We start from the raw sequence: 19576 nt of genomic DNA on the forward strand, positions 1-19576 counted from the left end.
CCTGAGTGGCTAGGCTTACAGGCGTGAGCCACTGGTGCCCAGCTATCAAAAACTTTTTTTGCCCAGGCTTCCCTGAAACCTTGATGTTCCCTATTTTAGGGTCTTGCATGCACCATTTCACTCAGTTTTGGCTGAGATGGACTCTTTTGAACTTTTTGCTTAGATCTAGCCCTTTATGAGCAAGAAGACTTCTGTTTAATGTCAAAACATTTAACTGTTGATAAGAATTATGCTTCTCAATTTCTGGGCATTGTGATCATGTTTGCCAAATGTGATTTAATAACAGCCCTTGGTTCATTAGTGATTAATCACAACAATAACTGTCATCAGCTGAGGAAATACATATGTATCACTCATTTTACAAACAAGGCTTAGTTGACAATGACTTCTAGACCTTTGCTGTCAGTACACAGTCCTTGTAGATCTGTGGCCCACTAGGGACAAGCTGGCCAAGTGATTCTTCCTCAGACTCTGGGACTGAGGTTGTAGCTGGCAGGAGACAGGAACAAGAAGGAACAAGACTGAACAAGAACGAAGCCTGAAATCTGCTCATCCAAGGCACCCATGGCCACTCCCCATGCTTCCCTATCACAGAAGATAACCAAGTTTTACTATCACATGAAAGACTCCTCTAGCAGGAAAATGAATGTTCCTAAGTGCTGGTCATTTTCCCTGACATTTCCTCAGTCCTTTTCCTGCAAAGGACTTACAGCACTTTGCTCTTAAAAGGCCTTGTTTATTTGGACCCCTTGTGTATAAGAGGGGCATTCCCTTCACAGAGCTCCCGTTTGGAAGATGCGCTAAGTCTAATATCCTTTCTAAGCTGCATGTCCTTTCAAAGAAGAGAGGAAACAGGATGGTCCCTATTACTTGTTCCACAAGGAGAAATCAAGCCATGTCCAGACTGCACAGCCTCAGCCTGCTTTGCAGGAGCAGGCTGCACCACCGTGAGCGCCCACACGGTGGTACCATCCCTGAACCCGGAGGGTCTTTCCCCAGCCATCTATCATCAGAAACCTTGATTTAAATTCCTTTCTTGAGCCAGGTGCTGGTGGCTTACACCAGGTGTAAGCCAGCTGGTGGCTACTCAGGAGGCTGAGGTCTGAGGATCCCAGTTCAAAGCCAGCCAAGGCAGGAACATCCATGAGACTCTTATCTCCAATGAACCACCCCAAAACTGGAAGTGGTGCTGTGGCTCAAGGGGTAGAGCGCTAGCCTTGAGCTGAAGAGCTGAGGGACAGCGCTCAGGCCCAGAGTTCAGCACCCATGACTGCAAAAAAAAAAAAAAATCCTTTTTGAAGGAGATTTACTCCATGACAACGCAGTACCAGGTCCTCTGCTTCCCATCATCCCTGTGGCACTGGAGAAATGAGGACTCAGTATGTTTCTCCCCCACACGAGGACAGATTCCCCCATCCTCCAACATGGAAAGAACACACCGGGGTACACCAACGGCCCATCCAGCTCCACGGAATCTGAATGGAGTTCACCTGCACCTGCGCTTCTGGCTGAATCTCTGAGGATGATGACTTCATGAAGAAAGGCAGTTGTCCCAATAGGTCAAAGGTCAACAAGCAGTGCTGTCATGGCAACAGCTGCTCTGGCTCAGGAGTCATGCTGGACGGCTGGTGGGACACGGCCCTCAGGGCTGAGACACCCAGCTCACCATGGCCTCCACTAAGACACACACCCACTGGGAGGCACATTTCTCATCGATTCCCAGAAGGGAGACTCAGTCATTTGAAGAGCAGACGTGGTCCTTGGGTTTTGTTTGTTTTTGTTTGTTTGTTTTGAAGAAAACCAAAAACAGGCCAAATGGCACAAAAACAAACCACTTTCAAAGCCAACCAAAACAGTCCTCACTTTATCTCACGGTTGGAAGCCAAAAGATTCAAAGAAGGGCCTGCAGGGTTCTTCCTTAAGCAGCTGAAGGAAGCACTCAGTCCTTCCTCTGGTCTTACAGATGGAGATCAACCTTAATACCACTGGATTAGGTACTTTTATTAGTCCCACAAAAGGATGCAAGCAACATCAACAGAATAAAAGAAGCCTGTGTATGTGGCTTCCTTATTTAGTTTTATATTTTAGCTGTGTGTTGGTTGTACTACAAGGGCTGGGGCTTGGACGCAGGGAGCAGAAGCAGGAAGTTTCTCAGCACTCCAAAGAGTGTTGGAGTTGGAAGGAAACCATCTAGAAGGTTATGGGCAAGGTTCGCAATGGAGATGGAAAAGGGGAAGGCCTTTCCCTGACTCCCAGATTATATAGCTAATAGATAACTAGAAACCCTGCTGTTACCACATAGTATAGAACTCGTCCCTGGGCCCTAAGCACCTGTCTAAGGAGTGTGTTCAACTCTTAACAGCAGGGGGGAAAAAGTAGACAAGGAAGGAAAAGGTTTTGACTATAAGTCACCAAGCAATGGACTGACTGGGAGCCGGTGGGGGCTTCGGCTTTGGCTTCCATGGCTGGCATCACAGTGTATATGCGGGACCTCCTGGACAGAATAAACTCAGCAGCATTGGTCTCTAGAAAAAATAAGTATTGTCACCTAGCAGGTGTGCCAGCATCTTGTTCTAAGACAATGATAAGCCAGCACAGAAATGACTAGCTCCTCCTTTCTGAGGAAGGAGCAGGCAGGAATTACACAGGGGCTGAGGGTCCCCCCAAAAAGTTGAGGATTCAAGGGCAGGTTGATGCAGAGGCCAGAACCAGGAGCTGCCAAAGGCCTGAAGAGACCAGCAGGTACATGGGACTCTGTGAGCGGCGGCAAGTCCCTGTGCTCTAGTGGGGTCTGCAGGTGTCTGTAAATGGAAAAGCGAGGGCTGGGCTTGCATGGGCCACCGTGCAGCCTGAGATGGTCTCAGCACTGGCTAGAAAGCTGCCAGGCTGCCGGGCGCAGGTGGCTCATACCTGTCATCCTAGCTACTCAGGAAGCTGAGATCTGAGGATCACAGTTCCAAGCCAGCCCGGGCAGGTAAGACCGTGAGACTCTTATCTCCAAGTAACCACCAGAAAACTGTGACTCAAAGTGGAAGAGCACTAGCCTTGAGCTGAATTGCTCAGGGACATCGCCCAGGCCAGAGTTCAAGCCCCACAACTCAAAGCAAAAACACACAAATAAAATACCTGCTAACTTTCGGGAATAATCCAGTTGTGGGCAACCGGAGACCGATAGTTACCTCTCCAGGAACTTCTGCTCCCCAAGCCACCCCTGCCCCAGGGGTCATGAGTCGCCCTGGGGTCTGTCCCACAGTTTCCCTTCAGCCTTGTGTCAGGAGATATCAGAAGTGGTGGGTGCAGCTACCCACCAGGAGTTCTGAGAACCGCAGTGTGGAGAGCCCTCAGGGAGCATGTATACTCCCAGGAGCATTTCCCAAGCTTTACTTCCCATGAAAGGAAATAGATAAGATCCTGATGAGAGCAGGACTCTGTTATTTTGGGAAGGAAGAGGAAATTGAGCATGGGGAGAGAAGGTTGCTCTCCACAAAGCCTCCTGAAGCCTGGCCCTGGCTCCGGAAGACACATGCCACTGCGATTTCTATTTCATTCGGAGCCATGTGCGGCTCCGTAGCACCTGTCTTAGGGGACAATGTCCTCGGGGTCTGTGTGGCTGATGATGGCCGCTGACCTGGATGCTCTCAGGTGGAATTTCCTTTCATGAAGTAACTCAGAAATCACCAGGCTTGGGGGCGGGGCTTGGGGCTCTCCGGGGCACTCTGGCCTTTACAGGGAGCACTTTAACGTGGCAGCTCAGGAACTGCGTTCCAAGGCCACAGCTCCCCGGGGGCATCACCACTCTCAGGTGATTTAGTTTTCCTGGGCCGGGAATGGAGCTCAGTGGTGGAGCATTTGCCAAGCATATCCAAGGCCCTGGGCTCAATTCTCAGTATCACAACAAGCACAATGTTTATATTAAAAAGACCTTTAAAAGGGGGTTATCGATATTGATATACAAAGGGGCTTCCCAGATATTCCCAAGATTTCCCAAGGAAAGTCCCTTTGTCAGCACTATCCACATCTGTGTGCTAGTTCCCAATTACAAGAAGAGTCAGCGATTGAGGGTCAGAAGTCTCCCTGGGAACTGCGGCCATCTAAGCCCCAGCCTGACATCTTCCGATGAGGCTCTCATCTTTGATACGGTGAAAATGAATTCAAGAGCGGGATGATTTGTATTGATGATGGGCCCCCAGAAAGCTCAAATGATCGCTCTTGATGTCACCTAAACTTACTACCAAGAGAATAAATAGGTCATGTCTGTGCCTGATCACATGTGATAGAACACCTGGAATCCAAGTTAAACACACGGGAGGTTCACCATGAGCAATGAGCTGTATGGCATATCATAAAAGGAAGGAAATGGTAACCAAATCTTATGGCTTTATTAACACAGAAGCTCACTAATGAATACAGACGTATTTAGTTCTGTGGCATAGGGGTCTGTGGTAGCTAGAATTGTGCTGTATTTCCCATACATTGGGTGAAGGATCTGCCTCTCGCCCCTTGGCCCCATCTTTTTATGCATCTTAAGGATGGAACAGGAAGGATTGAGTCCTGCCTTATTCCCCGGGTCAAGCAAAGCACCAGGTGTGTGCTCACCTGCTTGTCCACAGGCAGGTCAATTCCTACCTTCGTCCCCAGGAGACAACAGCCCCCATGCCCGGCTTCCACTGTGGGTCTGGCCCAGGACAGGGCCCTTGATCCCAAGAAAACCATAGCCCATTTTTTAAATTCTCTGCTTCCTTGTTAAGCCCTATATAAACCGACCCCCAAATCCAGTCCCTTGTACAACCTCCAAACCCGCGGGAAGTCTGTGCCCTCGCTGTTCCTCAATAAACAGTCCTGGCCTATAGACTATTGAGTCCGGCCTATTCCTTTGCTATTCTCCATTTTCCCAACAGTGATGGGTAGAGTAGGGTAGAGTGGGGGAAGGAGAGAGCTTTAGGATAAAGATCTTTAAAATCCTTGAACAAAACCATTATCTAAAAATGCCACCACCGTGATTCTGTGTGGAGTTCAGTATAATGGGGGCATCAATCAGCAACTAGCAAACAAGCCTGCATGACATCTATCGTCTTAGTCTTGTGACACAGGAAAGGTCAGGTCTGCCTGAGAGAACAGCCCCTCCTCCCTTCCTCTTCATTTGCCTGAAACCAGGAACCATATGACTGTCGATCACCTGACTATGAATCAGCAAAGGACCCCAGACTCTGAGGTCACTTCCTCATCTGCTGAGGTCACTTCCTGAACCACCCCGGATACACCTCCCTGGACATTGAGAGGTTCCCCAGGCTCTGAGATCACTTCCACATCCCCTGTGGTCCCGCCTCCCACCTCTCCCTATATAATCCCGCTCACAGGCCGCTCTTTCCTTCCCTTCTCTCTCTGTAAGTTACCATCTTGTACAGACTAGAAGTTTGCCCTCCCCCAATGAACTCTTTTCTGCCTGAATCATGTGGCGGTTTCCTTTCGGCAAACCTTACAGGAAGAAGTTGCGTGGTTCACATTTGTGGATGGTTGGTTTGGATGATTTAGGTTTGAGAATCCTTTGTGGGAACCACAGAACTTCACATTTTCTTTCTTTTCTACCTGCTTTTTTTTTTTTGTGGTCCTCGGGTTTGAAGTCAGGGCCAGCTAGGCAGGCACCATATCCCTTGAGCCACATCTCCACTCAGAACTCCAAACTTTCTCAGAGTCCCCTGAGGCCCGTGGGTGAGGCCCGTGAGTGTGGGAACAGCCTCCTCTTGGCAAGGGCTGACGCACAGAGATGAGCCCCAGCCACGCCCCAGCCAGCTCCCCTCTGCTTCCCTGCCACTGGCTGGCTGAAGCCCGATGTCAGAGGGCGGGAGGTATTCCTGCTCCTGGCAGGCCAAGCAAAGTCATCTACATCACCACACCCAACATCCACAGAACCAGAGGTACTTTTATTCCATGGAAATGAGGGGGAACACGTCACAATTTCTTGTAATCTATTCTTACATCAATCAGAAACCTCTGGATAGCCAATTATGTGCGGAAGCCTCCTCTGATGACTAAATCAGTACTGTCACAACTGACCGCATTAATGGACTCTGGCTGGGTAGAGACGCTTGCACTTGCTCTCACACACCGAGATGCCTTTTGCCGGCTACAGTTTGCCAGTTCACCAGTGATTTCCTTTCCAGGACCCACACATAGCCTGTTCCTTCTGCGTATGCCGAGGAACAGCAGTGACTTGGAGTGCTGTTCCTCTGGCAGAGGGATGAACAAGAAGGCTGCCAGGGATTCACAGTGCTTCATAAAGCTTTGCCCTGGGTTTGTGGAACTCAACCAAGTCAAGAGGCCATATCTGATTCCCAGGTAAGGAAGTACATCGCCCTTGAATGGTTAATGCGGTAAAACGCGTAGCAAAGGGTGGGACGGGATGCCTAAGGCTCTTACAGAAAGGGTGTGGCAGTTGGCAGTGCTAACACAATCTTTCACAGGTAACACCACTTCCTGATGGCATCCCCAAGCAACGAGCTCAGCTCCCCATCACTTCCAATAGCCCAAGTCTGTTCTCCTCTAACATACTCAATACCCAATTCCTTCCTCACTTGGGGGCACCTCAGAATCTGGCCTCATCTGGGGCTCTCATTCAATGCCCCTTCTTGTCCCATCCCTCCTCGCCACTAGACAATTACATGTCTATCATGAAGACTGGAGGTTTAAATGGAGTCTTTAGTGAGTAAGGCAAGAGGCAGCATGCTACCAGTGACAGGAGTAATTCAGACCCATAGCAAAGAACTTTCCACATGAGCAAAAAGAAGGTGTGACCCAAAGACAAGCAGTCCTCAACATGCCTTCCTGGCTCAGGGGGTGACTGGATGCTCTTCATATTGGGGACACTGTTCTGTTATAGGGATGTCTGTGCAGTATCTGCTGTTGATGTACCAATAATGCAGTTTTTATTTTTAAGTATGCTCTACAAATGACAGTATTGAAGGCTGGGGCAGAGGCTTATGCTTGTGGTGACAGCTCTGAGTAAAGTGGAGACTGGGAGGTTCATAGTACAAGGCCAGTCCAAGCAAAACTTTGTGAGAACCCTGTCACTACCAATAGCTGTGTGAGTGGTACTTGCCTGTCATCAAGTAGTATAAACAGGAAGGTCATGGCTTGGGCATAAATGTGAGATCCTATCCCCCAAATGACTAAAGTAGAAGGACTAGGGTCATGGTTCAAGTGGTAAAGTCCCTACCTAGCAAGGGCAAGGCTCTGAGTTCTTTCTTCAGTAAAACACACACATACACATATACACACATGTATATACATATCTATATCTATATCATACATATATCTATGTGTGTATATGTGTGTATATGTATGTATATATACATATATATGTGTATATACTTATGCATACATGCACATCTATCTCTCTAAATATATATATGGCTCAATACACACATACATATATGTATAGACATGTACATGTATATATAAATCTCTCTAAATACATGGATGTGTATGTATATATATTATATATAAATACATGGCCGAGGGTCATTGGTTGCTATCTATACTAACCCTTCTTCTGCAATGAGTTACTACCTACCACATAGAATTCATTGTTTAGTAACACATAAACACACATAGGACCATTGGTTGCTATCTAAACTAACTCTTCTATACTGAGTAAGTGACCTTCTGCTTAAAATCCTATCCCTCCTTCAGCTCTCTCCATTTTCCACAAATCCTCCTACAAACTCAAACCATGTGGTGTTGAGTACTGGGTTTTGGCATTTGACTTCTCTTTTTAATGAAACACCAGTGGTCTGTTTTGATCACCAATGCTTTGACCTGCTGATCATTTCTACAACAGAGCTGAAGGCCAGTCCTGACTTTAAAGAATGGAAACCCCAGGATCACTTTGTCTGCAGTGAAATGAGCACCATGTAAGTAAAACAGGACTGAGATGATTGTTTGGCCAGCCAGCCTGCAGAACATTGCAATGGGTTGAATGACAGAGCCAGACTCATCATTCCAATTTCCATTTCTTCCTTCCACCTGCTAAAGTTGGGAGCTGGTATACTTCTACTTTGTTGTGACTTCAGAATTTTCTTATAACCAAGTGTACATTCTTGGGTCATTTTAAACTAGGACCTTAGGATTCCTGAAAACATCCCAGGGTCCTAGGTGAGCGAAAGATAGGATCTCAGGACTTGTTTGGCAGCCAAGGGGCTTCGGAAGAGAGGAGAGGACAGAACTGCTCCGTCTCCCAGAGCTGCTTTGAATCCACCCAGATTCATTCAAATCTAACTTTCTCTGCTCCCTGTGTGCTCTCTGAGTGAGGTGGGAATTGGAATGGTCTTGGAGATTGAGGTAATTTCTAAGTTAATTTACAGATGTCAGGACCTCTCTGAGAAGCTATGTGAAAAAGGATACTACTGGCCGTCTAGCCAGGGCTGAGGGTCTTTGATATTCTATCCAGGGTGAAAGATGCAGACATTCAAGTGTGAAATAACTGTGTAAATGTAAGGTTTCAAAGTGATCCGAACATTGACATAGACAATATTTGAGTCAATGGAAAATAGGTAATTGAGTAATTGATTAGTGGCCATGTTTATCATTGCATAAAACCTACAAGAGGATACTAATTTGAATTTGGAGCTGCAGTTCAAGCAAAATGCTCTGCTGGCCAGTATTTCTTCACTGTTTTATTTCTGTGCATGTGTGCCAGTACTCTTCTATCTGAATCATAGCTCTACTTCCAGCTTTTTGCCAATTAATAAGAGGTAAGTGTCTCCTGCACTTTCCTGCCCAGGCTGGCTACAATCAATGATCCTCAGATCTCAGCCTCCTGAGTAGCTAGGATTACAAGTATGAGCCACCATGTCCAGCTCCAGCCTATCCCAATGGGCTACAGGTCCTCAGGGAACTTTCTAGATACTTCCTTGTGAGGTTTTCCAGGTAGCCTCATAAGTTCCAGTCTCATACTTGGAACCACCTTTTCTTCAAGGATGTTTTGGTTTTTGAAAAAAAAAGTCTTGAAATTTCTCTGCTGCAAAGATCTCTGCAGTGCTCATGAGCTGGATTTCAGACCCCGCAGGTAATAAGACATGCATGCAATAGCAGCTGCCCTGGGACCAGGTTAACAGGGGAAGTGCTTAGTTGATATAGCATTCATTCTACTAGCTATCAGCACATAGCCATTATTTCTTTGTTTTTTACAAACCTTGATCTAAATCTTTTATTCATTTTCTGATGTCAATGGGCTTAGAACTCTGGGTTTTATGCTTGCTAGACAGATTCTCTACCACTTGAGCCAGGCTGCCAGTCCATTGATCTAGATCTTCCACTTCTGGCACAATGTGTATAATATCATCCCTATACTGTTAAGCAGATAGTAAGGACACTCACCTGATGGTGAAAACTGAATATATACAAGCCTACCTTTGATTCGGCTGTGAGGACCCATAGACAGTGACAGGGATGCCAGCTGGGACAGCTGAAAACATCCCAAACAGAAGCTCACTTCTCAAATGCAATCACTCACAGAGTGACAGGGACTGAATGGTCTTTGTGGTTTCCAAAGACCACGTTTAATCTTTGTCACAAACTTCATATCTGTAGACCTTAAGACCTTACTTTTGGTAGTACTGGGGATTAGACCCAGGACCCATGTGCTTGCTACGCAGGCTCTCTATCACTTGAACCATGCCTTCTAGCTTTTTTTTTTTTTTTTTGCTTTAGTTTGTCTTCAGAAAGGGTCTCATGCTTTTGCCTAGACTGGCATTGGACCACAATCCTCCTATCTCCACCTGGGATTACAGGTGTGGGCTATCAGATTTGGACCCAAATTTCTGGGGTTTTTTTGGGTGCCAATGTTGGGGCTTGAACTCAGGGCTTAGGTACTCTCCTTGAACTCCTTTTGCTCAAGGCTAGTGCTCTACCTCTTGAAACACAGAGCCACTTCTGGCTTTTTCTGGGTAGTTTATTTGAGAAAGGCATTTCACAGATCTTCCTGCTTGGACTGGCTTCGAACTTTAGTCCTCAGATTTCAGCTTCCTGAGTAGCTATGATTACAACCATGAGCCACAGGTGCTTGTGCCAAGGTTCATTTTTAAGCAACTTGCAAAAGGAACAGTCATCTGTTGAAACCTTTGTAATGGTTAGTCCCTGCTTACCATTTTCTGTAAGAGAGAAGAGGGCTAGACTCCACATGGGCCTAATCAAACCCAAGAGGACTGAAGCCACCGAAACCCAGTATCTTCAGAAAGTTCTTACCAGAATGCTTCTATCAAAATGAACTAAACACTACAAAGCAAAGGATGTTGGCAGCCTAACATGTTCAAGGTTTAAACCAAGATTCGCATCTAAGATTCTCCTCAGGGAACTTTTCTGTCACTGGCACTCAGTTTTGGTAGCTATAGCCCCATCACGTTTTTGTGGTTTTGTGTTTTTAATATGCTGACCCCTGGTCATTCATTCTTCGTTATAGTCTCAACATCATATCACATCTTCCAAAAAGCAAACAATGACCTCGCATCCTTTCCCTACTCTTCTTAGAACATGAAATCAGAGGCTTGCAAAAGGCCCTTGAAGTAGGGAGGGAGGGAAGAAGAGAGGCAGGGGAGGAGGAAGAGAGGTTGGTAAGCAAGTGCAAGTCTAAGCTGAAATACTGCAGTTTTTCAAACAAATAGTATTCCAAGACTACATTTAAATCTTTAGATAATGTCTAGGACAGATTTAGAGCTCAGTGGTAAATGGAACATTTGTCTAGAATGCACAAGGCTCTGTGTTCATCAGAACACACACACACACACACACACACACACACACACACACACACACCAAGAACAGATTTATAATTTGTGCAAACAAGATGAACTAGTACCTATTGTGAGGTCTGCCATACATAAACTATCATAATTCAAGTAACTTGGTGGAACTATTACAAGATGGAATGAAATGATCAGTTTAACTCAACCAAAAATGATTTAGATGTTTTGTAACATGCATGCAATTTTAAGAAGCAAAAGCCAGTGCATAAACGGCAAAGACATTCATTTCCCCTATTTAACAATATTTGTTACTAGCGATGAGTAAAATTACAATTACCTCTGAGTAATTTGGCGAGAGATATTTCCCATTGCATTTTGCAATGCGTCTGAGAATCTGTAATGCTTTATCTCCTTCCTTTCGAGTAATGAGCCAGCGGGGAGACTCGGGGACCACCCTAGCAAGGGAGGAAACTTTTTTGAGTTACGTTAGGAATGTCAAAACCTGAATGTTCATCCCTTGACTTTTTCTACCAAAATGGATCTTGCAATGAAGTACAAGTTGAAACAACTTTCAGAGTTGGTAACAGGGTCTCTGAAATACAGATTATCTCTGTAAATTTATAGTAAATGGAAAGCATAGTAACTTAATCACTGAATCATTCCTCATAAAGATTGTTTTCGGAGGTCAGGCTACCCATTGGAACGATGCCTTTGATTGTATGTATGAAAAGATTCAGGACTTTGTCTTTAGGAAAGGTTAGGAACCACATTTACGTAAAATGATTTGCCCATATATTAAAATTCAATGACAGGAATTGCTAAAATAGGACCACACCCAGAAGAATCAAATGTATACACATGTATCTTCTTGATAATTTAATTTGCTAATGTTCCTAACACTTTGCTGTTCCTTAGAGAATTCCTGGGTCATTGTTCATCTGTTCAGTGGAAATTACAAAGAAACAAATCAGCTTCATTGCACTTAATTTGCATGTTCAAACACTGGTAGATATAGTTTGTCGCCTCATAATCTTCAAGAAGCTATTGCAAAACCTTGATGTATAATGCAATACTTTGTTTAAATTTTTATGTTTGACATGGTCAATAACAGCTGTAAATTCTCATTTTTTAAAAGCAATTCTCAAAGCGCAGTAGCTCATGTGAAGATGTCAGAAGATCTTTATGGCTTTCATTTTCTTCTGGGTGTGGCTTTCGCATTTCTGTGGCATAGCATAAATGTAATATGACCACATTACCAATAATAAAGCAGGAAGAGAAAGTTGGGCAGTGTTACAGCCAACTGGATTCCTTGCCAACTGGGGATAAAGTAGGCAATTCCTGGGAGAATGATGATCCCAAGAGTGAAGAACATTTGAATCACAACTCCGACAATCCTCCTTTGTTTTGAGCCGACTATTTCTGTCACTGAAGGGAAACAAACACAAAAGATTAGGGAAGGCGAAGATCAAGTTACCACGAAAACACACACACACACACACACACACACACACACACACACACACACACACACACACACACCACACTTTATACCTGCTAAACCCTGCCCCATCACTAGTGGGACACTCTAGAACTAGCCAATGAAGCCTCTGTATTCACTGAAATGCTTTTTTCTCCCATTCTTCTCTGTGCCCACACCAGCATCCTTCTGAGAGTCACTGGGAAGTTCCAAGAACACAGGAAAACACCAGTGATAACGGTTTGGGAAGGGACAGTAGGGATCCAAATATAATACAGTAAACTAGCTAAATCTTGTCACTGTGTTTCTACTGAATTTTACATTATCATCTCTTTAGGAGATTATGAATATTAGACTCTATAATGACTTTTCATTATCACAAGGTAGTTTCTATTAAATGATCATTCTTGTTACTGTGTTCAATTTTTCATTTATGTACTATTTCTTTAAAAATCATGGAGGAGCCAGGCACCCATGGCTCACACCTGTAATCCTAGCTACTCAGGAGGCTGAGATCTGAGGATCACAGTTCAAAGCAAGCTTGGCAGGAAAAGCCATTAAATTCTTATCTCCAATAAACCTCCAGAAAATCAGAAGTGGCACTGTGGCTCAAGTGGTAGTGTGCTAGCCTTGAGCTGAAGAGTTGATGGATAGCTCTCAGGCCCAGAATTCAAGCCCTACAACCTACAAAAAATTAAAAAAATTAAAAAAAATCATGGAGGAGCCGGGCACCAGTGGCTCACACCTGTGATCCTGCTACTCAGGAGGCTGAGATCTGAGGAGGACAATTTGAAGCCAGCTTGAGCAGAAAAGTCTGTGAGACTCTTATCTCCAATTAGCCACCCAAAAAGCTGGAAATGGAGTTGTGGCTCAAGTAGCAGAGTGCTTAACCTGAGCAAAAGAAAAAAATAGCTAAGGAGAGCACCCAGGCCTTAAGTACAAGCCCTAGGACTGGCAAAAAAAAAAAAAAAAAAAAAAGAAAAGAAAAAGAAAAAAATCATGGAGGAAATTTTGTCCCTGGAAATTTCTACTCCTTCCCATGAATTGGTTTCTTCTGTTTTTGATCTACCCCAGAGAAACTACTATATGGTTATCCTAAATCATAAACCCAGAGAAACTACGCAGACCTGGGTCACCTTAGAAAGTCGCTTCCATTTCTAAGTTATCCCATAGTTCTAGCCTGTGGCAACCACTCTCTCCCACCCATAAGATGTTCTGAAGTTCTCCAGGCACTGCGTGAGGATTGGGAGGCTGGATGTCCAGAGACCTGGAGCAGTAGTGGAAGCAAGGTGTTATTTCCTGCGGCATGAATCCACCAAACTTAAAGCCAATGGCTGTTCCTAAGCTAGACTAAGTAGAGTGAGAGGGGCCGCCAAGTTGGTCTCAGTGATATAAGAAAGCGTGGGGGAAGAATGTGCTTCTTTCATAGATGAAGTCAAGTTTTCTAGTTTTGGAAGATCACAAAGACTCACAAGCTCATGTCAGTATGAATTTCCCACGCACGCACAATATTCTCCACTCATAAGGAAGGAGATGTAAAGAATAGCTGACAACTTATGAATATGACATCAAACTATTTCTCAAATGCGATACACAAAAAGGCTTTAAAATGTTGCTTCAAGGAGCGACTGAAATGTGTATAGAAATCAATTTCTAGTACAGCAAAGTCATGGAAGTTGTGATAGCCATGAGAAAGAGTGAGAGAAGTTGTTCATCCTGGATTTTATAGTCCACATCTGGGTTGCAAATTAAAGCAGCAAATATGTCAGTGCCTAACGCAGTCAGAATTCTGCTCCTGAGCTCTCCTTTGGCAGAAATGGTACTGGTGGCCACGTGAGTCTGGGGGGTTTGCAGTTGCAGTGGCCTGGCCTTGGCCAGCTGAGGCCAGTCTCACGCAGAGGGGAGGGCGCGACGCAGGGGTCTTACCAATCACGAAGCAAGTCATCCACGTCCCCTTTCCAAACACACCTTGGAGGAAGCGGAAGACCACAAACACAGGGAAATTTGGTGCAAAGGCCACCACGACACCGGTGACGCCAACCCCCAAACAGGATATTAAGTAAATGACTATCCTGCCATACCTTTTAGAAAGAGAGAGAAGAGATCAACGTAAACATTTTCTTCAATATAATGGCTGCTGACGGTCAGGCGCTGATGGCTGACATCTATAACCCTAACTCCTCAGGAAGCTGAGATCTGAGGATCCCAGTTTGAAGCCAGCCAAGACTGAAAAGTCGAGGAGATATTCTTATCTCCAATTATCCATCTAAAGGCTGGAAGTGGAGCTGTGGCTCAGATGGTAGAGCACCAGCCTTGAGCAAAAACACTAAGTGAAAACGTAAGGTCTGAGTTCAAGTCCCACCAACCCTTTCCCTCCAAAAAAAGAAGCTGTACAGAAAATGAATCCTTTTGTAACTTCCTTGTTACACTAAACAATAATAATATTTTAATGAGTGCTTATAATTAAAGAACTGTGGAAAACCAGGAGCTTTGTTTTATGGCAAAACCAAGGCAAGTGAAACGTCGTGCACCTGTGAGCTGATGTAACCGAGTTTAGAGCACAGAACGCAGCTTCCCAAAGGGCATTCTCTCACTGACGTGGCAGTTCAGTCTTCCTGGTGGTGTGGACCTGACTCTTTCTAGCAACTTTTGTGTAAGGGAAAAGGGAATCGAACAAGGTGACAATGGTTCATTGCCGCTAGGAGTGCTCCCTCTCCTGCAAGCTTGCCTGAATATATCACCAGTCATGCGACGTTAGGCAAATTCCTTAGCTCTCTCAAACTTTAGGTTGTGTTTCTTTGCAGATGTTCTGGTCTTCCTTGAGACCTTTTCTAGAGGAAGGTATTGGAGAGTATCAATAAAGTTCGTAAGCTATAAACTGCAAACCAATCTGAGTCGCTCTTAATTTTTGCATTTTATTTCCACTGTTTACGTAGCTACTATTAAATGACTTAGGAGAAAGGAAGAAGCTACTATGCAGAATAGTTGCACAAGATTATTGGCTGGGAAAGTTGGCTGTCAATAACTTCACAGAGATTTTATTCTTTGATATTTTTCTATAGGGATTTCCACGGAACTCATATGATGTGACCCAGCCCTGTCAGAAATCTAGATGGGCATGTTTGTGTCTTCCCACAATGTCAGAATTTATTGAATAACAATAAATTCACAAGTTATGTCAACTTCTTAGGTATTAATTCACCAAGTACTACTGATGCCCCTCAATAGCCACTGGCAAATAGGCTCCTTTATTTCAATATTAATTACGAATATTAACTCTTTTTTTTTGGGGGGGGTCTGGTCGTGGGGCCTGAACTCTGGGCCTGGGCGCTGTCCCTCAGCTCTTCAGCTCAAGGCTAGTGCTCTACCACTTGAGCCACAACGCCACTTCCGGCTTTTTTCTTTTTGCTTATGTGGTGCTGAGGAATCGAACCCAGGGCCTTGATCATGCAAGGCAAGCGCTCTACCACTGAGCCACCATCCCAGCCCCCGAATATTAACTCTTAAATGACACATTTTACTTTACAGCATTGCTCAAAAGGGGCTAAAGTAGCTGCAGGAAGTGAAGCTGGCCCCAAGTGGTAGAGTGATAGCCTTGAGAAAAACATGATCAAGGACAGCCATGAGGCTCTTGAGCTCAAGCTGCAGGACAGGGAGTGGGAGGGTGGAGGGGGATCTAGAAACCCGGCACTCCCGTCTCTCCTCTGAGACTCCAGCAAGTTTCAGCATCTATGATGTGCATATCAGGCTGTGGCCTGCTCCAAGTTACTCCATAGTGTGTAGAACGGCAGTTTTCAGGCTGGGCCTTGTCCCAAGTGACTTTTATAAAATCGCAGTTTTCTCCATTCTTAAGTGCAGATGTGGAGGCAGAATGATTCTATATCGTTTGTAAAAGTACACAACAACCATATGTCCAGCCCAAACCACAAGACAGACTGACAACTACCTTGCTTATGCAACACCTATGGACACTTGGGCACATGGGCGTATAAAACCCATGTCAGAAAAATTAGGCCCATGAGCTCCTTCTGCACCGCAAGGCCAAGTAATGGTGCAATCCTCTCACCCAACGAAGTCGGACCCCAACCTGGTGTCTTAACCAGGAGAGGCGCCAACACTGGTGTATGGCGCTGCCCACCAACCTGCCCCCGGACCATCTGGCATACATGCTTAGGATCGCCGGTGATGAGCTCCAGACTCAGAGCTTCAGGCCCTCAAGTCCTGTCTGCTGCCACCCTCAACGGGCAGGTTTCTTCTTTTTAGTGTAGAATGACATTTTATTGTCCAGATGTATCCTGGATTATTTATACATTTCCCCGCTGGAAAAAAAATCCTAGTTGCTTCCAAATTTAGGCAATTATGACTATAGTGGCTGTCCAGTGTTGTGTGGATGCACATTTTCAGCTCCCCGGAGTCATGCACAAGGCCGACAATGGCTGGATTGGATGTTTAGTTTTATGAGACAACACAGAGGCTGCCAGACTGTATTCTCCAGTGGCTTTATCACTGCATCGCACCAACAGTGGACAAACACTCCCGTGGCTTCACAGACTGACTGAGAAGCCTTTGGTGCTGTCAGCCACTTAGAATGTGCATAGCAGCTTTCTTGGGTTTAATTCCCATTTCCTTAATGACCTAGGATATGGAGCATCTCTATTTCACCATCTGTAGGTCTTTTTTAAAAATCAAAATCATTTAGGAGACATCAGTCTGCATTTTTTTTAAAGTTTGCTTGAGTTTTCAGAGTTTTTTGTTTCTTTTGGATAACAGCTCTTTATCACATAGAGCTTTTGCAGATATGTTCTCTCAGCCTGTGGCTTATCATTTTCATTCTCTGACAGTGTTGTTGTTGTTTTTTAACACAGCAGAAAACGTTTCATTCTAATCAAGCCCAGCTTATCAGTTCTTCTTTGCATGAACCGTGCCTTTGATGTTATATTTAGAAAGTCATTGCCAAACTCAAAGTGACCTAGATTTTCTCCAATGCTATCTTCAAGAAGTTTCACACTTTGTGTTTTACATTTAGGTCCATGATCCATGGTGTGTAATTGATTGTGTTGATGGCTTTGGATCGGTCAGCCTTCTTGTCACTGCGTTGGCTGCCTCATGTAAGCAATGTAGAAAGAACAGCTCGTTTGGCACAGGTGCAGTGGGTTCTGTCCACGGTTGCTCACTTGGCCCCCAGGGGCTGGGAAGATGGATCCTACAGACAGGTCATGTGCAGAAGAGGCTGTTCACCACAGGGCAAAAGGGAAGTGGAATGGAGAATACAGGCAGGGGCCCACACAAGATACACCCCAGGGACATGTCCTCAGTGACCTGCTTCCTCCAAACAGGCCCTGCTTACTTCTTACCATCTTCCAATAATGCTATCCTATGACAGCATTGAGACATAACCCTCATGGCCCAGCCATCTCTGGAAATACCATCATTGTATCCTCAGAAGTGGGCTTTCCCACCACCCAGTCATTTGTCAATCCAATCAAGAAGACAATTAAGGGCCAGGAAGGTGGCTCAGTGGTAGAGTGTTTGCCTTGCGTGCATGAGGCCCTGGCTTCTATTCCTCAGCACCACATAAGCAGAAAAAGCCAGAAGTGGTGGTGTGGCTCACATGGTAGAGCGCTAGCCTTGAGCTGAAGAGCTGAGGGACAGCACCCAGGCCCAGAGTTCAGGCTCCATGACGACCACCACCACCACCAACAACAAAAGTAGCCAATGTCCATATAAAGTCTGGATGGAGACATATTTGTAAGTGGAAGTCAGTTTTTCCAGCATCATTTGTTGGAAAAAGTATCTTTGTGCCATTGTTTTTGCCTTTGTACTTTGTCAAAGATGGGTTGAATGTATTTATGTGGATCTATTTCCTCCACTTGTCCGTTCTTTGCTTGATCATGGTAGCTCTGCAGTATGGTATGCGTGGAATCCCACCACGGTGACACCACCAACTCTGAGCCAAGCAGATGCTGACACCATGCTCTCAGACCTGTGAGCTACAGACATCCATTTTCCAGTCCTTCTTTAAGAGCAATTGTGGTAATAAGATGCTTGTGCCGGGTTTTTGTTGTATTGGGCAGTGTTTACTGCATGGGTGTTTCAGATATACAAACCCATGTTCTATTGTCCAGAAGGCATCCTCTGGATTTCTTCTATTATCTGTAAGATTTAGCCTTCCCTGATAGCCTGGAGGAAAACAATACAATCTTGTATTGCTGTTGTTTTGTTTTGCTGGTACTAGGCTTGAACTCAGGAGTCTTACACGCACTCAGCTTGGTTGATCACAGCTGGTACTCTACCACTTAAGCCATGCCTCCAATCCAGAGTTTTGCTGGTTAGTTGGAGATGAGATCTCAAGGACTTTTTTCCCTAAGCTGGCTTCTTACCACAATCTTCCAGCTCTCAGCCTTCTGAGAGCTAGAATTATACATATAAGCACCTGGCCTATAGTCTGCCTTTTAAAGATTAAAGACAGAGACAATACTTCTTTTTTTAAAGGGATATTATCTGGAGAATTCAGTACTTACATCCAAAAAGTAAATGCACTGTTAAAGACTTAGTCAAATCATATAAAATAAATGTCAGGAGTAGTAGAATAAGAAATTTGTCTCCAAATATAATAAAGCTATTTTAAACAGTAGATATAAGGCATTTTTATTCCATGTGTACATGGTGTGTGTAGGGATGTAATGGTTCTCACATCTGGTCTTACCTGTCTGCTGCATAGCCCAGGGTAAAAGCTCCTGCCAGGAAGCCTAGGTTCAGAATGGCTTGGGTGAAGTCCAGCATCCACGCATTGACACAGACAAGGTCAAACTAGGGAAATAAACAGAGGCATGAGTCGTGTATGTGTGTGTGTGTGTGTGTGTGTGTGTGTGTGTGAGTGTGTGTGTGTGTGTGAGTGTGTGTGTGTGTGTGTGTGTGTGCATCAATGACCTATAAGCATTTTTTTCTTAAAGACTTTGAATAAATCATTGAAATATATCTCATGCATCTTTATATGGAAGACACATATTTTTGTCAGCTTAAATAATTCAAAAAATGGAATTTATAGTGTAGTATAAATACTAACATGTATAAGTAGTATGAAGGATGCCCAATAAAATATAATTTTTATTTACACTTTAGTATATATATATTTTTTATGAGCATAAATATGAGTGGACCCCTGCCATCATCCAGTAAAAAAATTTTGCAACAATTCCATGAGTAATTAGTTCTATATAAACTGACATTTAACTTAAAAAAATTGCCCATGAAACTAAGTTTTTAAATACTAGATTTTATTCTGATTTATAGTCATTGTTACATTTAAATTGTGCTTGGTCAAATAAAAGCCATGGTGGATTTTGACAAAGAATTACCA

General features: G+C 44.5%; 1 protein-coding gene across 1 annotated transcript in view; it reads right to left on the reverse strand.

The window, feature by feature from the left end:
- The window catches only part of Slc22a3 (solute carrier family 22 member 3), a 70866-nt gene that overhangs the window by 21530 nt on the left and 29760 nt on the right, over window positions 1-19576 (reverse strand). Inside the window, exons 2-5 of the mRNA XM_070010821.1 lie at window positions 18923-19026; window positions 14143-14297; window positions 11996-12164; window positions 11077-11194 (exon numbers count right to left, since the gene is read on the reverse strand). Coding sequence (XP_069866922.1) covers window positions 11077-11194; window positions 11996-12164; window positions 14143-14297; window positions 18923-19026 — 546 coding nt within the window. The remainder of the gene's footprint in view (window positions 1-11076; window positions 11195-11995; window positions 12165-14142; window positions 14298-18922; window positions 19027-19576) is intronic.

This window comes from Dipodomys merriami, unplaced genomic scaffold (genome assembly GCF_024711535.1).
Source record: "Dipodomys merriami isolate MVZ:Mamm:240054 unplaced genomic scaffold, mDipMer1.0.p SCAF_8, whole genome shotgun sequence".
NCBI classification, from domain to species: domain Eukaryota; kingdom Metazoa; phylum Chordata; class Mammalia; order Rodentia; family Heteromyidae; genus Dipodomys; species Dipodomys merriami.